General features: G+C 36.9%; 1 protein-coding gene across 3 annotated transcripts in view; it reads left to right on the forward strand.

Annotated features, from left to right (window-relative positions):
* The window catches only part of FANCM (FA complementation group M), a 71490-nt gene extending 54156 nt beyond the window's left edge, over window positions 1-17334 (forward strand). For all 3 annotated transcript variants that reach the window (XM_015143628.3, XM_015143630.3, XM_077940953.1), the window contains 7 exons: window positions 736-864; window positions 2167-2323; window positions 4723-4829; window positions 6062-6625; window positions 13421-13796; window positions 15919-16210; window positions 17131-17334. In XM_015143628.3, coding sequence (XP_014999114.3) covers window positions 736-864; window positions 2167-2323; window positions 4723-4829; window positions 6062-6625; window positions 13421-13796; window positions 15919-16210; window positions 17131-17269 — 1764 coding nt within the window. In that variant the 3' untranslated portion in view covers window positions 17270-17334. The remainder of the gene's footprint in view (window positions 1-735; window positions 865-2166; window positions 2324-4722; window positions 4830-6061; window positions 6626-13420; window positions 13797-15918; window positions 16211-17130) is intronic.
* The last annotated feature ends 3296 nt before the right edge of the window (window positions 17335-20630 follow it).

Raw genomic sequence — 20630 nt, forward strand, 5'->3', positions numbered from 1 at the left:
TGGAGAGGTCGAAAAATCATAACTTGAACCATTGTGAGTTGGGGACCATATGTAATTTAAAATACAGCCAGTCTCTATTAACTTTGTGTACTCATATAAGACTTCACTAGAAAAACAACTTGCTACCTTAACTAGAAGATCTGATTGACTTATCAGAAATGATTTAAAATATTGATAATGCTGATGATCAGTTTGTTTTAAACTAAATTTATTCCTGTTAATTGAATTGATTTTGATAAACTTGATTCTTTTGACTGGTTTTACATTATCCTATAAGAGATATGGTGATAGGCCTCATAGTCAAAACTTGTTATTGTTTTATTGGTTTCTTGGTTTCAAAGGATTCCTATATTTGGACTGATTTTGATGGCCAAATGTATAGGCTTGTTCTTTGTGAAGCCCTTGAACATCTTCTGAAGGAAATACTGTTAAACTAAAAGTATCAGTTTTCTAAGTCACCATAGTGTTTGCAGAAAAAATAAAAATAAAAATTAAAAGTATGTTTTCATCAAATCTGTTTGATGTAATACTATATTGGATGAATACCTATACTAGTATTACTTATAACCTAATTTAGTATTTCATATTACCTAAATTATTTACTTTTACATTCTTAAGTATTTATAACATAATTATTTTGTATTTATAACATGGCTCTGAGTTGTGAGAGCGATTTTACTTGTCTAGGAAGAAATTATTTTTTTCTTATGCAAGAATTTTGTTGAATTATTATAGTCAGAACTGTCATCTAGTGATGAGAGTGAGAATTTTTCCAAACCATGTTCACAATTAGAAGACTTCAGGGTTTGTAACAGGAATGCCAGAAGAGGCATCAGAGTCCGAAAGAGACAGAGTCACTTAAAGGTAATCTTTTTTTTAGTTTCTTTAAATATGTATGTATTTTATCAGTAAAGATAATTGGTTTTACATCAATGTAGATTTCTCTATACATTCTCTTTATAGAAAAAAAATTTAAGTATTTTGACTCCCGTTTAGTTTTTTTTTACTGGAATTAAATTCAACGTATAGTTTTTTTTGTTTTTCTTTGTGTCTTGATGCTTTATCTTTCAGTGTTGTGTTACTTTGAATGAATACCAAAAAACTCAAGTGTATTGAGAATTTATGTTTCAAATTGAAGAAAATATAGAATTAGAAATTTTGAGTTTTAAGATACTTGCTTTTATTATCAATATATTGTTTTTCTTATTTCTATCCAATTTTCAAATACTTGGAAAATGTTCTCAGTACCTTTCCTTCCTGATTAAATTCTTTTGTGGTGCAGTAATTTTCTTGAAAGAGCTGGAAGACTCAAGAAATTTTATGCTTATTAAGAAATATCAAGCAGGCTGGGCAGGGTGGCTGATGCCTGTAATCACACCACTTTGGGAGGCTGAGGCAGGTGGATCAACTGAGGTCAGGAGTCTGAGACCAACCTGGCCAACCTGGTGAAACCCTGTCTCTACTAAAAATACAAAAATTAGCTGGGCATGATGGCATGTGCCTGTCATCCGAGCTACTCGGGGGGCTAAGGCAGGAGAATCTCGTGAACCGAGAGGCGGAGGTTGCAGTGAGCCAAGATTGTGCCACTACACTCCAGCCTGGGCAACAAAGTGAGACTGTCTCAAAAAAAAAAAAAAAAGATCAAGCAAATATGCCAACTTTTACTTTATTTTACTTATGACAGAATTATCAGAATTTTAAAATAGATTTGTAACTTTATCATTTCTTCTTGGAATTTTCTTTTTTAGACAGAGCTTCTTTCTTATTGCCACAGGCTGGAGTGCAGTGGTGCCATCTCACCTCACTGCAACCTCCGCCTCCCAGGTTCAAGTGATTCTCCTGCCTCAGCCTCCCGAGTAGCTGGGATTATAGGCATGCACCACCACGCCTGGCCAATTTTTTTTTTTGTATTTAGTAAAGACGGGGTTTCACCATGTTAGTCAGGCTGGCCTTGAACTCCTGACCTCAGGTGATCCACCTGCTTCGGCCTCCCATAGTGCTGGGATTACAGGCGTGCGCCACCACACTGGGCCTAGAAATTTTCTGTTTTTATTATTTTATTAATCTTAAAAGCATTGATAAGAAATCAGTTTTCCAGAATCATTTCCAATCATGAAAGAAAATTATTTTCTCAATGATATCTTCATGTCTTCTAATTTGTCTTAGCATGTAGCTAGGAAGTTTTTAGATGATGAAGCAGAACTTTCTGAAGAAGATGCAGAATATGTTTCATCAGATGAAAATGATGAGTCAGAAAATGAAGAAGATTCCTCATTACTTGACTTTTTAAATGATGAAACTCAACTTTCACAGGCTATAAATGGTAAATGTTATAATGATCCTTCAGATTTTTTTCAATGTTTGTATGTGCTTATATTTAAATATTTTAATCAGTTTTTAATGAAACTAGACCTTAAAAGTAATTAAATGTGGTATGTGCAAAATATTTATTTGGTCATTTTCATTCAAATTCTCTAATACTTGCTTTATTTTAAACTGGTTGTTTATAGGCTTCTGCTAATTTGAATATTTCTTTTCAGATTGACCTGGGTTGCTGAGGTGTGAAATGTTCATTTCGCACGTGTTTAGTACCTGCTACATGCCTAGTACTACGTAAGGCATTTAGGAACTGTATATGAATGAACAAAATAGACAAAAAATTTCTTCTTATGAAGCCTACATTCACATGGAAAGAGACAGTATATATGCTAACTAAATTATTTAGTTTATTGTAAGATAAAAAATTACAGAAAAATAAAAAAGTTGGACAAGATGAGAAAAATTTGGAGTGATTGAGGTTGGGGGTATAAATAACAGACGAGTTGCCATTTTATTATTTTTTAATTTTATTTTTTTAGAGACAGAGTTGCCCAGAGTAGGGTGCAGTGGCGCAGTCATATTTCACTGCAGCCTTGAACTCCTAGACTCAGGAGATTCTCCTGCTTTAGCCTCCTGTAGGACTACAGGCATGTACCACCATGACCAGTTAATTTTTTTGGCCTTTTGTAGAGATGTAATCTCACTATGTTGCTCAGGTTGGTCTCCAACTTCAGACCTCAAGCAGTCCTCTAACCTTGGCCTCCCAAAGTACTGGGTCAATAGCTGTGAGCCACTGCACTCAGCCTAGCTGTGATTTTAAATAAAGCAATTAGGAATAGGCTTCATTGAGAAGGCGACATCATCAGAGACTAGAAGAAGAGAGATTTAGGGATGTAGATTGTTAAGACCAACTGAAATACAAAGCTAAATTTATTAAATTTGCCAAGTAAAGCAGTTTACTTTCGGAAAACAGTGTGTTCATCCAATGCTTGAACAGATCTTACATACAATACATTTAGAGGAGATGGTTCAGATTGACTGTAACAGAAGTGAGAAATATTCTGATTATATCTCTTCAGTATTCTAATCTTTCACAGATCTCATCATTTATTCTGCTTTTGCAGTCTCTGATATTATTTAAAGTGACAAAGTTTCTCAAAGTTTGTGACTTTTAAGAAAAAAGTGTTTAAAGACAGTGTTCTCAGTACTGTCCTTAATGCTGATATAATTTGCAGGATAAGGTTTTATGCCCTCGATGTTCATTAACAGAAGTGGCTTTTGCAGGTTTACAATATAATCCAGTGGAAGAATGTTGATACAAAGACAACAGCCAGTGCAAAGGTCCTGAGTCGGTAGTGTGTCTGGCCTGTTGAAGGAACAGTGTTGTGACTGGAATGAGGGAAAACGGAAGGTAGTAGGAAGATCAGATAAATAGCAGCCAGATCATAATCTGACATAATTTAGTAGAATCTCTGTAGCTTCTATGTTGAGAATGACCTGTAGGGGAACAGAGGTAGACTGAGACCAGTTAGGAGACTGTTGAGGTCCTCCAACCAAGGAATGGTAGTGGCTTCTACCAAGATAGTAGCACTGAGGAGAGTGAGAAAGAGTGAATTCTGGATACATAAAGCTGACAGGATTTTCTGATGGATCAGAAAAAAAGGACGAGTCAGTAAGCTTGAGCAACAAGGATATAGTTGCTGTTATATTATGGGGAAGGCTGCAGATGAAGCAGTTTAGATGGCGATTATAGAGATTTGAAATTCCATTGTAGACACAGTATGTTTGAACTATGTACAGTTTCAAAGCTTTTTTTTTTAAGTACCTCGAAATTCACATTATCTTGTGTTTTTATGTATCATGTCTCAAGTACCTTTCATTATAACTTTTAAAAATGCTAGGCATAAAAAAAAAACAAGATGTTTCCCAAGTTTTCCTTAACTGAAAATTATGAAACATACTTTTTATTGGCTGTGGGTTTTAATGTTTTTAGTGCATATTTGCTTTTCTGGCTAGATTTCTTATGTTTTTGTGAAACTTCTGTAAATCTGGTACATTTTTAAGGTCTTTGTATACCTTTGTTTTGAAAGAAAAGTCTGTTTCAATCCTCATTTTCAGAGAGATAGCTAAAGCACGGAACTTAAGTTGTCCATGATCACTCAACTAGATGATCTGATTTCAAAGGCTAAACTCCTAACTTAATATTTTTCAATAATTGTTTATAGACATCTTTTAATATTTATTGTCTTTGTGTAAAATATTTGCACAAGGTTTGAATCAAGTAAATTTGAAATAGATTGAAGTTAAATACTTCAATCATTGAAATAAATAATTGAAATAAATACTTCAATTATTCATTTAAATAATTTTGCTACTTTGTCTTAAATTCTTATCTTTACACAGATGCTGAAATGAGAGCTGTTTACATGAAATCTTTACGTAGTCCGATGATGAACAATAAGTACAAAATGATTCATAAGACACATAAAAACATAAACATTTTCTCACAGGTATGAACTATAGAAATATAATGGAGAATTTCTGGATGGTGAGGTTGAAATATGTTCCTGTTAATGAAGCCTCCATTTTGTTTCTAAAACTGGGCTCTCAGAGCTATTTGAGATAATTTCTGCCCAAAGTCAGGAAGCTCGACTAAATGAATTCTCAAGATCCCTTTTTGGCCAGGTATGGTGGCTCACGCCTGTAATCCCAGCACTTTGGGAGGCCAGTGCTGGTAGATCACCTGAGGTCAGGAGTTCAAGACCAGCCTGGCCAACATGGTGAAATCCCATCTCTACTAATAAGACAAAAATTAGCCAGGATGGTGGCACATGCCTGTAATCCCAGCTACTTGGGAGGCTAAGGCAGGAGAATAGCTTGAACCCGGGAGGCAGAGGTTGCAATGAGCCAAGATTGCACCATTGCACTCCAGCCTGCACGACAAGAGCAAAACCCCATTTCAAAAAATAAAAAAAATCCCTTTTTTGTCCTTGGTTGATAAAATTTATTTTTTTCACAAAAATGTTATATTCTGAAAATTATAGGTTATGTCATTTATGGATAACATTTTCTTTTTTTTTTTTTTTTTTTTTTTTTTTGACGGAGTCTAGCTCTGTCGCCCAGGCTGGAGTGCAGTGGCCGGATCTCAACTCACTGCAAGCTCCGCCTCCCGGGTTCACGCCATTCTCCTGCCTCAGCCTCCCAAGTAGCTGGGACTACAGGTGCCCACCACCGCGCCCGGCTAGTTTTTTGTGTTTTTTAGTAGAGACGGGGTTTCACCCCGTTAGCCAGGATGGTCTCGATCTCCTGACCTCGTATTCCGCCTGTCTCGGCCTCCCAAAGTGCTGGGATTACAGACTTGAGCCACCGCGCCCGGCCAAGGATAACATTTTCATATTAGTCATGTTTGTTTATAAATTGCCATGTTCAGCTTGGTAATGTGTACTCTCTGTACTTCCATTGTGCTTATTATATAGCATTTATCATCTATTATTATTGTTTACTTTCTACCTGCTGTTACTAAACCTTAAATTTCTAGATGGTAAATCATTCTTTTCCTTTATTCTCAAACTCATTTTCCTCCACAAAGAATGTACTTGGTATATGTTAGTTGAGTAAGTGGCTGAATTAATAAAGTAAATTAAACAAATATTAATGCAGATTTCATGTGCTTCGAAGTATGTTTTAAATACCTGTTAATTTTCTGAAATAAATGTAAAATATTCTTATGTTTTTATTGTAGATTCCTGAACAAGATGAAACCTATTTAGAGGATAGTTTTTGTGTTGATGAGGAAGAGTCTTGCAAAGGCCAATCAAGTGAAGAAGAAGTTTGTGTTGATTTTAACTTAATAACTGATGATGGCTTTGCAAGTAGCAGTAAAAAGTATAAAACCCGACGTGCAGTAATGCTAAAACAAATGAGGGAACAAAACTGTGCACATTCAAAAAAGAAATTATCCAGAATTATTTTACCAGATGATTCAAGTGAGGAGGAGAACAATGTAAATGATAAAAGAGAATCTAATATTGCAGTTAACCCAAGCACTGTTAAGAAGAACAAACAACAGGACTGTTGTTTAAATTCAGTGCCTTCTGGATCTTCTCTGCAGTCCAAGATGCATTCTAATCCAGTAGTTAATCAATCACCAAAGCAGAGCAAACCGACATCACTTAATTTAAAGGATACAATTTCTGAAGTCTCTGACTTCAAACCTCAAAATCATAATAAAGTCCAGTCTACGACACCACCCTTCACTGCTGTTGATTCACAGAAAGACTGTAGAAAATTTCCAGTTCCACAGAAGGTATGGATCAAAGAAAGGAAAAATGTCTTTAGATGGTTAGCAGAAGTTTTTCTTTTTCTTTCTTATGTATGTGTTTTGTATTAAATAACTAGGTCAAAGAAAAATTAACAAAAAAATTTTGAAGAAAATGTCTTCAAACAAGAAAACAATACACAAAATTATATGGGCAATTCACAGGATGCTAAGGTTTTAATTTTTTAAATATGTTAATGTTTTGTTAACACTGTGTAAGGAAACTTGATAATTTTATTAAAAGGATGTAGGAAAATAGGGCTTTCTGCAAGGCAAAGTTAATTGTAATTACGTGTTCAGAGCTAGTTCCTTGGCCAGGTGCAGTGTCTCATGCCTGTAATCCCAGCACTCTGGGAGGCCGAGGCAGGTGGATCACTTGAAGTCAGGAGTTCAAGACTAGCCTGGCCAACATGGTGAAATGACATCTCTACTAAAAACACAAAAATTAGCTGGGCATGGTTGTGCATCCCTGTAGTCCCACCTACTTGGGAGGTTGAGGTAGGAGAATCTCTGAAACTTGGGAAGGAGAGGTTGCAGTCAGCCGAGATCGTGCCATTTCACTCCAGCTTGGGTGACAGAGCAAGACTCCATCTCAAAACACAAAAAAAAGACCTAGAACTAGTTCCCAGATTAACTTCTCTTCTTCTCAGAAGGCTTTGGGTATGTAAGTCTCTTTTTATTGGGTAAAGGAGTTTGGGAGTACCAACTGGTGTCCTTCCTTAAAGTTTTCTTCCACTTCCTTCCAGAATGACGGCTAAGTAGTCCAGTTTTACCTTCTCCCTGTTGTGCTGTTTCTAGAAGAATCACTGTAAAACTGTTTCCTGTTTTTAAGAGTTTATAGTTACAGTAATTTTGCTAAATAGGGGTTAAATAAATAATAGGAGCCGTATATATTGATTCATTTGTTTGCCTAACTAGGAGTGAGACTGAAAATACTTATTAAAAATTAATAATTTTTATAATTGACAAATAATTGTATATATTTATCAAGTAGGACATGTTTTGAAATATGTATACATTGTGGAATGGCTAGATCAAGCTAATTAACATATGTATTACCTCAAATACTTATCATTTTTTGGTTGAGAACACTTAAAATTTACTCTTTCAGTGATTTTCAAGATAAAATACCTTGTAATTGACTATAGTCTTCCTATCTGAAATTTTGTATCATTTGACCAACACCCTCCACCCCAACCTTAACCTGTACTAACTACTATTCTACTCTCTGCTTCTACTTCTCTTTATCCCCAAGAAGTTTCATCACACTCTGCCTTAGCCACATGCTTGACAGTGTCCACACAATGGTCCTCATATTTGTGTTTCCAGTTGCAAATTGTCCCCAGTTTTTTTTTTGTGGGGGAGGCATAGTTATTTCTTGAAGGCATTGTTAGGAAAAGATTGACTACATTAAGTCTTTATAATAGACTGGAGAACAAGAAAGTACTTAATTTCTTTGAGTTTCAATGTCCTCATCGATAGTATAGAGATTAAAATCCCAAGATGAGTTCTCATTGTGTTGCCTAGGCTGGAGTACAGTGGCTATCCACAGGTGCGATCATAGCTCACTGCTGACTTGAACTCCTGGACTCACGTGATCCTCCTACCTCAGCCTTCTTAGTAGCTGGGACTATAGACATGCTACACCATGCCTGGCAAGATTACAATTTTTGTATAATTCATTGTAATTGGGGTCTGTTATTTGAGACTTATTGTGTTCCTTTGGAAGTATCATGTCCTTGCTTTTTCATATATGACGTGTCCTTATGTTGATTTCTACACATCTAGTGGGACATTCACCTCATGAAGTTTTATGGAGTAATTTCCCAGGGAAAGACTTATTTGTATAAATGGGTCTTAGGGTGTCAGTTTGGTGGGGTGTGTTGGCCTTGGTTCTAGGTGCATACAGTAGTGTAGTTTCTGTGTAGTTTCTTCAGCTGTAATTCACACTAGTGACATTTGCGACTGTCTCAGTATCCTAGGCTTTTCTCGACAAGACAGAGTCCCTCCTGACCCTGGGCTAACTCTATCTGGGCAGTGGAGATGAGGCTACAGAGGCTGGGTGCCTCCACACTGCCCTTCTGGGCTTCAAATTACCAGAGATGCCCATTCACCCCCACACCACACTCCAGTGCTCTTTACTTTGAAAAGAGAAATAAGCACTGGTAATCACTAACACTTTAAGCAGTATTTCTACTTTGGTATGTCCTAACTAGAAAATAGATACAGGCTAGTGATACTTTGAAGAGCACTATGAAAAAGGATCAGTAGATCTTAATGGAAAGATGTTTTAAGTTTTCTACTATTAGTGAATAAAATTACATATAGTATAATTCTTATTACTTGAAATTAGGAGGGGAAAGAATTTTTGAGGTAAATTTGAAAAGGCATAAAATAGACTACCCTGACAAAAATCTTCACAGATTAAAAATACTAATATTTGCATTGTCATAAATATTACAAACAGTATTCCTTGTCTTTTATTTGCTTTTTTGTTTTGTGTTTAGTGTTTCTTGCTATATGAAATATAACTTCTTTATGCAGCCTAGATTTTTTTTCTTTGTACTTCCTGACCTTGTTGTCATGTTTAGGAAGCCATACTCTAAGATAACTAAGTACTTTCACTATTTTCTTCTAGTTCTTTAGTGGCCATTTCCTCCTTCATTACATTTATTACTCTTTTTTTAAATTAAATATTAAATATATTTTAGCGATAATTTCTGAATAATTAGGATGTTGATCTTAGTTTATTATGTTAAAATATAGAAAGTCTACCTTAAGTTACAACGTAGAAAGGTAGAGGGAGTATTGCTCCCATCCTTACTATAACAAAGAGCCAGTCATCAGCAAAATCATGTTTTCTTGAAACCATTACAGAGCTAAGGTTGTAGGGCAAACAATTAGGCTGATATTTAAGGAAAAACAGGCCCCTCCAATGAAAAGCTTGCTGATTCATGGCAATCACAGAACACTATAAAGTGTGGTAAAAATAATTCAGCTGACCGGGGGCAGTGGCTTACGCCTATAATCCCACACTTTGAGAGGCCGAGGCAGGGGGATCATTTGAAGTCAGGAGTTTGAGACCAGCCTGGCCAACACGGTGAAACTCCGTCACTACTAAAAATACAAAAAATTAGCCAGACATGGTGGCAGATGCCTGTAGCCCCAGCTATTCAGGAGGCTGCGCCAGGAGAATTGCTTGAAGCTGGGAGGGAGAGGTGCTGCACTCCAGCCTGTGTAACATAGCGAGACTCCACCTCAAAAAAAAGAAAAACGAAACAAAAATAACAAAAAAATTAGCCTGGCATGCTGGTGCATGCCTGTAGTCCTAGCTACTCAGCATGCTAAGGTGGAAGGATCACCTGACCCCGGGAGGTTGAGGCTACAGTGAGCTGTGATCGTGCCACTGTACTCCAGCTTGGGCAACAAAGTGAGACTCTCTAAAAAAAAAATTTAAAAAAAGTTTCAGCTAAAACGTTAGTGAATTACAAAAGGCAATGGACTAGCATGAAAGCTTAGAACCCCTGGGAGTTGTAGACACACGGGGAATTTACAGCCACTCATGGGCTCTTCACACACTCATCAGGGATTCACAAAAAAGACTGAGAATAAGAAAAACCCTTTTTCTTAGTACAGTCCTTGGGGAAGAGATAAGCAATTGCTGTGGAAAAGGAACCATGCCTCACCTTGTTCCTTTCCAACTTTCTCCTACGGAACAAAAAGCTTTAAGCTACTGGGGGAAGAGCAGCAAACTGTATTGCCCTCAGAGCTTAGGTGAAGACTGCAGATCAGGAAGGAAACAAGAAAAATATCCTCTATAACTGGAAGAAGGGCAGGAAAACATCTTAAGCCTAGACAATTACAGGTCTCTAATAACTGGGAGGGAGAGTAAGATCACTGAGAAATTCCTACCTTCGAGACCTACAGAAACAAGTCCTGCCCAAGACTATGGCTGAACCAGGACAATAGAAAACACAAATTCCACACTCCTAGTGCTCCCTCCCACCAGTCTAGCAAACACCAAGTAACTAGAGCAATCTGCTGACAAGTATGGGAAGAGAACATCTTCGCAAATCCAAAGTTATGAAGATTTTCCTTTATGTTTCCTTGTAAGAGTTTTGTAGTTTTAATTCTTCAGTGTATACCTTTGATTCATTTTGAGTTAACTTTTGTTAATGATGTAAAAGTCCAGCTTTTGGTGGTGGTGATGCATGGCTATCTTGCTTAAAATCAGTTGACCATATATGTGAGGGTTTATTTCTAGACTCTCATTTCTTTGGCATATGTCTTTTTCTATGCCAGTACCACACTGTCATGATTCCTGTAGCTTTATAGTAAGTTTTGAAGTTGGTAAGTCTGAGTTTTCTAACTTTATTTTTTTTTTTAAGATTGTTTTAGATATTCAGAGTCCCTTGAAATACATGAACTTTAGTATGGGTTTTCCCATTTCTGCAATATATCCTTTTGGAATTTTGAAAGAGATTGTATTGAATACATAGATCGTTTTGGGTAGTATTGTCATCTTAATAATGTTAAATTTTTCAGTGCATGAAAATGGGATGTCTTTTTATTTATTTTGTTCATGGTCCCAAATTGAAATCTACAAAATAATTTATATTCAACAAATTCCAGGCCAGGCACGGTGGCTCACGCCTGTAATCCCAGCACTTTGGGAGGCCGAAGTGGGTGGATCATCTGAGGTCAGGAGCTCAAGACCAGCCGGGCCAACATGGTTTGAAACCCTGTCTCTACTAAAAATATAGAAATTAGCCGGGTGTTGTAGCAGGCACCTGTAATCCCAGCTACTTGGGAGGCTGAGGCAGGAGAATGACTTAAACCCAGTAGGCAGAGGTTGCAGTGAGCTGAGACTGCACCATACAACTCCAGCCTGGACGACTGGAGCAAAACTCCATCTCAAAAAAAAAAAATTCCAGTTTTATTTTTGTGTCCTTCACTGTTTCCTTCCTTGTACAAAGGTAATAATTAAAAATATCTATATACTTCGGCTCGTTTATACATTGTTTGAAATATATAATTAGATGCTTTTATATTTTTAATCTTCCTTAGATAGGTTAGTAAAATATAGTACGTACTTTATCCCGTCTTGATTTTTTTACTTAAAACTATCCTTAGGTTCACTCAATAGTAATATACAGATATATATTCCTCATTACTTTGTGTAGCTACATATACCATTGTATGATTATGTAATTATTTATTCAACATTTCTATATTGATGCATATGTGGGTTGTTTCTAATCTTTTGTTCTTATAATAAATAGCCATGTTTGTATTCTCTTAAATGTTGCCGGTGTAACTTTGGGATTAATTTCTTGGAATTGCTGTAAAAAGTAAATGCATATGTAATGTTGCCAGATGTTGCTAACTTCTCTATAGGGTTTGTACTTTTTTTTTTTTTTTTTTTTTTTTTTTTTTTTTTTTGAGGCAGAGTCTTGCTCTGTCGCCCCAGGCTGGAGTGCAGTGGCTCTGCTCACTGCAGACTCCGCCTCCCACGCCCAGATAATTTTTGTATTTTTAGTCGAGACAGGGTTTCACCATGTTGGCCAGGCTGGTCTCGAACTCCCCGCCTCAAATGATCTACTCGCCTCAGCCACCCAAAGTGCTGGGATTACAGGCGTGAGCCACTGCACCTGGCCCTGTACCATGTTATTACTACCAGCATTGTAAAAGAGTTTCTGATTTCTCCAGAACTTTATTAACAGAGAATATTGTCAACCTAGTGAGAGATGGCATGTCATATAGTTTCAAATTTGTGTTTTTCTTTGCATAGCAAAGTTGAAAGCATCTTTTTTCTTTCAGTTTCATACATTCATATAGCTTGTAAGAGCCATTTGCATTTCTTTTTTGAGAGCACATTTTATTACTTGCTTTTTGTGGATCACACAGATATTGTGTATTCTGGCTACAAGCCTACATGAGGGCTGTAGGGCCGGTATGTTGATACCAATTCTGAGATTTTTTCCCTCTCTACCAGATATCAAGATTGACAGCTACTTTTTCCTTTCTGCTTTTTATGGAGTAGATTTATTTTTTATTTGCGCTTATAAAAATGTTTAACCGTTTTTGGGGACAGAGGTTCGGACATCTGGCACTGTTTCCCGTGCCCTGTGCCTCTGCAAAAAGAGGAGCTCATGGTTCACAGGATTTGGCAGATTACTTTGGAAAGGAAAGCTGGGTATGTTCTGGCTTAAGTAACTTCCAAAATTCTCACTTCCATGTTGTTTTTGACCTCGGTGTATTTCTTCCTTTCTCGTCAGACCATTTATGTGTTTCTAAGTATTTTTTACAAACATGTTAGTTTTTTAAAACTAAACAGGTTTAGTTGTTTTCAACTGGAGATACTTTCTGGTTATTTAATCTTCCTATTATTTTTCAAAAATGTCTTGTCTGGTTTCCTTATTCTTCACAATGAACTCTAATCTGCTCTAAGATTATTTCATCTTCCATTCATTTGTTTTTTTTCTCTAGGCTAAAAATTATAATTTTCTTTTTTAACACTTATTTCCTTTCCTGTTCATTTTTAGACTTTCTCCTATTTCTTTACATCCTACTGTTCTTAGCTTTTGTTGTTAATTATAGCTTTATAGTTTTTTGAGGTGTAAGAATAGTGACTTACGTGTTCCTTCATGTATTGTCACTTTGGTCAAATTGAAGGAAGAAAACTGGACGTTCTCAGTACGGAGAATCAACTTTGGACATGAGACACTTATGGCACATTTATGTATTTCACCTGATTGTGACCAGTGTTTTCCACTTTTTCAGGATGGTAGTGCTTTGGAGGATTCTTGCGCTTCAGGGGCATCCTCTTCCAATTCAAGACCACATTTAGCTGGGACACATACTTCTCTTAGACTTCCACAGGAAGGAAAAGAAACCTGTATTCTTGTAGGCGGTCATGAAATAACTTCTGGATTAGAAGTAATTTCTTCCCTAAGAGCAATTCATGGGTTGCAAGTAGAAGTTTGTCCTCTTAATGGCTGTGATTACATCGTGAGTAACCGCATGGTGGTGGAAAGGAGGTCTCAGTCTGAGATGTTAAATAGTATCAATAAGAACAAGCTCATTGAGCAGATCCAGCACCTGCAGAGTATGTTTGAAAGAATATGTGTGATTGTGGAAAAGGACAGAGAAAAAACAGGTTTGTAATTTGGAATATCTTTGTTTATAAGACTGTAAAGGAACTTGACTGTTAACTTAGTTTATTCTTCTGTTATTAGGATGTGGGAACTCTTAAAATATAAACACCTGACTGGTGAATGTCATTCTTATTTTCATGCAGCCATAATGGCTTTCATTAGTTATTGTATTTAAATGCAGCTTATGAGAACTGAAGGGTTGGAAATTGAAGGCAAGTCTGCCAAACATAAGACTGTTTCAGGAACCCACGAAGAATGAGGGCCTTAAATAAGGCAGCAATGGGGAGGAGTAGTAGTATTCGGGAGATGTTTAAGGAGTCAGGATTAGCAAGAGTTGGTGGGAGGAGTTGAGAATTACTGAGTTGACCAACTTCTTGGTTATTGGGCAGTTAAATAGTGGTACTGTTTATTGCAATTATGAATATAATGGAAGCAACAGATAAGAGGGACAAGGAAAGTTCAATTTTGAACACGTTAAGATCGAGTTCTCAGTGGGTCACTGAAGTGGGTGCCTAGGATGCATTTGGAAGTGCAGGATTGGAGCTTCAGGTAGGTTATTTCTGCAGTAATTATTCAATTGTATGGCGAGCCCTCAAGAACAGTGAAAAGATCATGAGATACGGAATCAGAAGACACACCGTTTCTGTGGTTTCTCTATGAGACATTGCACTGACAGGTCACTCCCTCTGAGGAACTAATAATACACTTGTCCTATTCATCTTGTGATATTATGAGAACTAAGTAAAATCATGTAGTTGTGAAAGCCACTGCAGAAGAATTGAACATTTATACTTTTGGTAATAGTGTAGTTTATGCAAAACATTGGTGTGGGAATTGGGCAGCTTTTTCATCCCCATTTTGTCATTGGTGAACCATGTGGCCTTACATAAGTCATTTTATCTTTTGGTTACCCAATTTTTTTTTTCCTTTTTTTTTTTTGAGACAGAGTCTCGCTCTGTCACTCAGGCTGGAGTGCACTGGCACGATCTCAGCTCACTGCAACCTCCACCTCCCAGGTTCAAGCAATTCTCTTCCCATAGCCTCCTGAGTAGCTGGGATTACAGGTATGTGCCAGCATGCCCAGCTAATTTTTGTATTTTTAGTAGAGACGGAGTTTCACCATGTTGGTCAAACTGGTCTCGAACTCTGGACCTCAGGTGATCTGCCAGCCTTGGCATTCCAAAGTGCTGGGATTCCAGGCATGAGCCACCGTGCCCAGCCTTTTTTTTTTTTTTTTTTTTTTTTTTTGAGGCAGAGTCTCGCTCTGTCACCCAGGCTGGAGTGCAGTGGTGCAATCTCGGCTCACTGCAACCTCTGCTTCTTGGGTTCAGGTGAATCTCCTGCCTGAGCCTCCTGAGTAGCTGGGACTACAGACGTGTGCCACCACGCTCAACTAATTTTTTTTTTGTATTTTTTGTAGAGATGAGGTTTCACCATGTTGGCCAGGATGGTCTCGATCTCTCGACCTTGTGATCTGCCTGCCTCGGTCTCCCAAAGTGCTGGGATTATATGTGTGAGCCACCGTGCCCAGCCCCAGCCTCTTTTTAATTTGAAAAGTCAGGGATAAAGGAAATAGATTTGGAGTAGACAGGAAAGTAACATGGCAAAGGTTATAGAAAAGTATCGAGGGCCATGATAGGGAATACCAATAAAAGGATTTAAGTAGAATATGGAATAGAAAATGAACAAGAAAGGGTAGGGAACTAATTGGCAAGATGACATTAAAATGGGTGTACAGGGTAATTGTTGAGTGATTCTTTGGAATAAATACATAAGATAATTTTGTATCACTTAAACCAGTACTTAATGCGCCCTTCCTCAGAGCTGGCATGAAAAATTAGAGATGAGTAATACAATCTTGGCCTTCAGGAGTGAATTATGTAGGAATATAAGCTCTTCCTTATTCACCTTTCTATGTTGATTCCAGCTCAAGGTGCTCATAGTTATCCCTATTTTCTTTCTCAGATATTTGAGAAACATTAGTTGTAGGGTTTCTCATTAGCAGAATGTGGCACTAGTTTGCCAATGGTGTAGATCTTGGGATTTTAATAAAATAAAGTATATTAATGATTCTACTTGATATTAGTTACTAAAGTTTGCCTTTCCCTAAATATAAATATTTAGGAGACGCATCAAGGATGTTTAGGAGAACAAAAAGCTATGACAGCCTGCTGACTACCTTAATTGGCGCTGGAATCCGAATTCTTTTCAGTTCCTGCCAAGAAGAAACTGCAGATTTGCTAAAGGAACTGTCTTTAGTGGAACAAAGAAAGAATGTTGGTATTCATGTTCCAACAGTGGTGAATAGTAGTAAAAGTGAGGCACTCCAGTTTTATTTAAGTATTCCTAATATAAGTTATATAACTGCATTAAATATGTGTCACCAGTTTTCATCTGTGAAAAGGATGGCTAACAGGTATGTCTGTTGTAATATTTTTAAATGATTACTTTTAAAAGATTCTTAAAAGCATTCCATAGAAGTTTAACGTTAAAAAAATTTAAGAGGCATCGTGCCTGTTAGATTTTATTCAGTAAACATTTTTTGCCTGCCAACATATATTAGTTACTATATGAAGCTGAGGGACATTAATTGAAAAAAAGAAAAAATAGGTGTAGGGATTTCCTTTGAGAACCTTAGAGCTCTGTGGAGAGACAATAAATAGCAGTTACATTTGACCTTGCAATCTAACATTTCTGGGCTGTTCAGTTCTGTAACAAGAAAAATGAGCATTTATATTGCTTGAAGAGGGAGATTTTAGAATGTAGTTTATTTTAATTAAAGGCCTACATCAGATACTGTCTTAGCTCATGCTGCAATGCTAAAATACCATAAACTGGGTAATTTATAAATGACGGAAGTTTATTTCTGCCAGTTCTGGATACTGGAAGTCGGAGATATGGCTGGGTTCTGGAGAGAGCTTTGTACTGAGTCACAGACTACTGCCTTCTCATTGTATCCTCACATGGCAGAAATAGAGCTAGCTAGCTCTTTGACCTCTTCTTATAAGTGCACGAGGATATCCACCTTTATCAACTAATTCTCGAAGTTGCCTCTTCCAAATACCATCACATAGGATTAGGGCTTCAACATATGAATTTTGGGGAACACAAAAACATTCAGTTCATTGAAGATATTGGAATTGTTTTTCTAGATAATTTTAAGGAAAGGAACCAAGTAGCTGTTTTATCCAAACTAATTTTCAAGACATCAGCTGGACGGATAATGCTTGAGATGATTTCTTTAAAGGCTACTGTGTTTGGTGTTCTTTAGGTAATATTAAATTTTATAAAAGCCAAAAGTCCTAGTGTAATGATTTTGTCTCATTTATTTTTCAGCACACCTCAAGAAATCTCCATGTATGCACAAGTAACTCATCAGAAGGCTGAGGAGATCTATAGATATATTCACTATGTATTTGACATACAAATGTTACCAAATGATCTTAACCAAGATAGACTGAAATCTGATGCATAATCAGGCTGCTCAAGATGGGGTTTTCAAAGAACTCTCACAATATTAAATGCACTTCAATAATCATTGCTGTTTTGTGATTATGTTTATTTGTAAATAGAATATTTCCTTAAATATATTTTATATTGTATATATTTTTATTTATATAGATTATATAAATTATTAAAAAACAAAAATCTGATGTTTGGTGATCATTTTGACTAGATTATGAAACTAATTTTTTTTATTAAATAAAAGAAGGTTTATTAAAAGTGTTACTAAGGGTAGTTTAAGAAAGTAAAAGCTAAGCTAGACATATACTTTGGAATGTTTCCCAAGATTAAAGTTGTACTGTTGTGATAAATAGTAAAGTTGATATGTCTAACTACAGCCAACTTGTTGATTTTTCCCATGTGTAGATAGTATACTTTAAGTGTACCGATTCTAAATATGTGTACTTGGTAAGGTGTGGGTGATGGGTGGTTGTGAGATAAATGACCTAGTAACTAGGAAAGTAGAAAACTTAACTGAATGTTTATCTGACCAGAGGTGTGTCCCAGTTAAGTACTGTCAAATCTGTTAATATGAACTCTTAATATGGTTTGGCTGTGTCCCCAACCAAAATCTCATCTTGACTTGTAATCTGAATTATAATCCCCATATGTTGGGGAGGGACCTCCTGGAAGGTGATTAGATCATGGGGGCGGTTCCCCCATGCTGTTCTAGTGATAGTTTTCAGAGGATCTGATGGTTTTATAAGGAGCTTTTCCTCTGTTCACTCTGCAGTTCTCACGCCTAGTGCCATGTGGAAAAGGAAACGTTGGCTTCCCCTCCACCATGATTGTAAGTTTCCTGAGGCCTCCGCAGCCATGCAGGACTGTGAGTCAATTAAAATCTTTTCCTTATAAATTTCCCAGTCTTGGGTTATTTCTTCATAGCAGTGTGAGAATAGACTAATACAAACTCCCAGCTACCTTACTCTTTTTTGTTGCTGAAATATATTCAAGGTGGTATATTGGTTTGGATTTAGAAAGTTTCTTTTTAATATAAATTACTGAATTCAGGCCCATTATGTTGACCACATTACATTTACTGTTTTGATCTATTCTGTTGTCTGTGATGACATTAAGAAGGCTTTGCTTGGGGCCGGGCACGGTGGCTCACGCCTGTAATCCTGGGCAGATCATGAGGTCAGGAGGTCGAGACCATCCAGGCTAACACAGTGAAACCCTGTCTCTACTAAAAATACAAAAAAATTAGCCGGGTGTGGTGGCGGGCACCTGTAGTCCTAGCTACTTGAGAGGCTGAGGCAGGAGAATGGCGTGAAACTGGGAGGGGGAGCTTGCAGTGAGCCGAGATCGCATCACTGCACTCCAGCCTGGGCGACAGAGTCTGACTGTATCTCAAAAACAAAAACAAAAAAAGAAGGCTTTGCTTGTATCTGCAATATATATGACATCTTTCTTCTAGTCAGTCTAGTACTAAAGCAGCCTTTAATTATGTGAGTCCTTTATTCTCGGCCTCATTTTTACCCCTATTACATTGTTGGGTACTTGAACCAGCCTCACCGCAGAGAGCTTTCCTCACCTTAAATCTGGCAGGGACTTCAGAGCTCATGTAATTCAAATCACTTCTCTTCCCTTTCTTACCAAATGATAAAAGTGATGCCCAGAAACAAGTGACTTATTCAAGTTTAGGCTGGCAAATCTAGAAGCAGAACCCAGAAACTAGATATGATTCTCTTTCACTCTATGGTGTTGATAAAAGGGGACAAAAAAGTTATTCTACTTAGCTCCTTTGAGATAGTATCAACTCTCAACTTGTCTGAAAGCAGCTGACTTCTTATGTCTGCTGCTCAATAATTCTGTCAAAACCAGAGAGAGGAAACACTGTAAGTTATTGCCTAGTGTGCAGTTATCAATTTTCTGTAACTGGACTTTTTGAGTATTTCTCCTTTAGTAGTGAGCACAATGCTAAGCTTTGACAGGAGGAAAGGAGCCTTTCTCCTTCCACTGTGCTACATCTTCATGCATCATGCTGCTGCTACATTGTCAGCAGGGACTGTGGGTAGGGGCATCTGGTGGTGCTTTGCCCCAGCTGCATGCCAGAATCATGCAGTCCCTCAACCTCAGAGATACCACATGCTCAGACTCAGCTGTGTGTGTACCCATCAGACAAAAAAAATTACGTACATTAACATGGTGTTACAGACATAACCTAGAGGATTTCATTTATTTATGCTGTGTGGAGAGCTCTATCCATATTTAGGCTTGCAATAGCCTCCTCCTATACTCTCATTGGTAGCCATTAACCATTGATTATCCATCTTATTATTTAAGTCCTTAAGGTCTTTTTCTTTTCCACTTTTAAGTCTCCTTTGGAGGTTACTTACCTTAAACTTTATTATTAGTTCATCTTATGACCTGATAGAAATGGGACAAACCAGGTACCTGGCAGGTGAGATACCTTAGAATAGGGAAGGCGCTGAAGGAGTTCTGATAGGACAAGGGAATATATAGGCAGTAGGGGTCAGACTCTTGATTTGAGTCAAGTTTATGCCATTTCAATTACCTTTTTACTTTTTGTTAAGGGATTTAACCACCTTCTTAACTCCTAAAACACTATCCATTAACTCCAAGCAGTATAGTATTAGATAAAGTATTGGCAACTCAAGTAATACAACAGCATTTTTTTTTGGCCACTCCAAAATAAACCTTTCTTTTGATCCATCCTATATCCACCAATGGTCTTTATGGCAGAAATAATCATAGTAGTTTAAAGAATAATCTTAGTCCAATTGCACTGTTCTTTTTACAGTGTTTCCATGGGTCCTGTAATTATACAACTGCTGATTATTACTATTTTATTTTATTTACTTATTTATTTTAAGAGGAGTCTTTTTCTCTTGCCCAGGCTAGACTGCAGTGGCTAGTTGCAGGCATGATCATAGCACACTTCAGCCTTGAACTCCTAGGCTCAAGCAATCCTCCTTCCTCAGCCTCCCAGGTAGTTGAAACTACAGGTATATGACACCAGGCCTGCTCTGACTAAAACACTTAAGAAACAAGAAAATGTTACTTTTTTTTTTTTTTTTTGAGGAAACTTTAAACAGGACCACTCGTGATTTGTTTTTATTTCTATCACCCAGTAATTAGTAACAAACAAAAAACAAGAAACAAATATTATAAAAGCAAACTAACTTTATTTGAATAATCTAAATAGAGAACAAAGGTAGATGAATGTGTAGCCAGAAGGAAAATATCCTATATGTCAAGTTTCAAAACATAATAAGCGAAAATAAGTTTATTTCTAAACGAAATTTCAGTGAAAGAAAAAGGATGTTTATTATGACATAATATATTGATTACTAATGGTGGATCTATTA

This window comes from Macaca mulatta, chromosome 7, assembly GCF_049350105.2.
Source record: "Macaca mulatta isolate MMU2019108-1 chromosome 7, T2T-MMU8v2.0, whole genome shotgun sequence".
NCBI classification, from domain to species: domain Eukaryota; kingdom Metazoa; phylum Chordata; class Mammalia; order Primates; family Cercopithecidae; genus Macaca; species Macaca mulatta.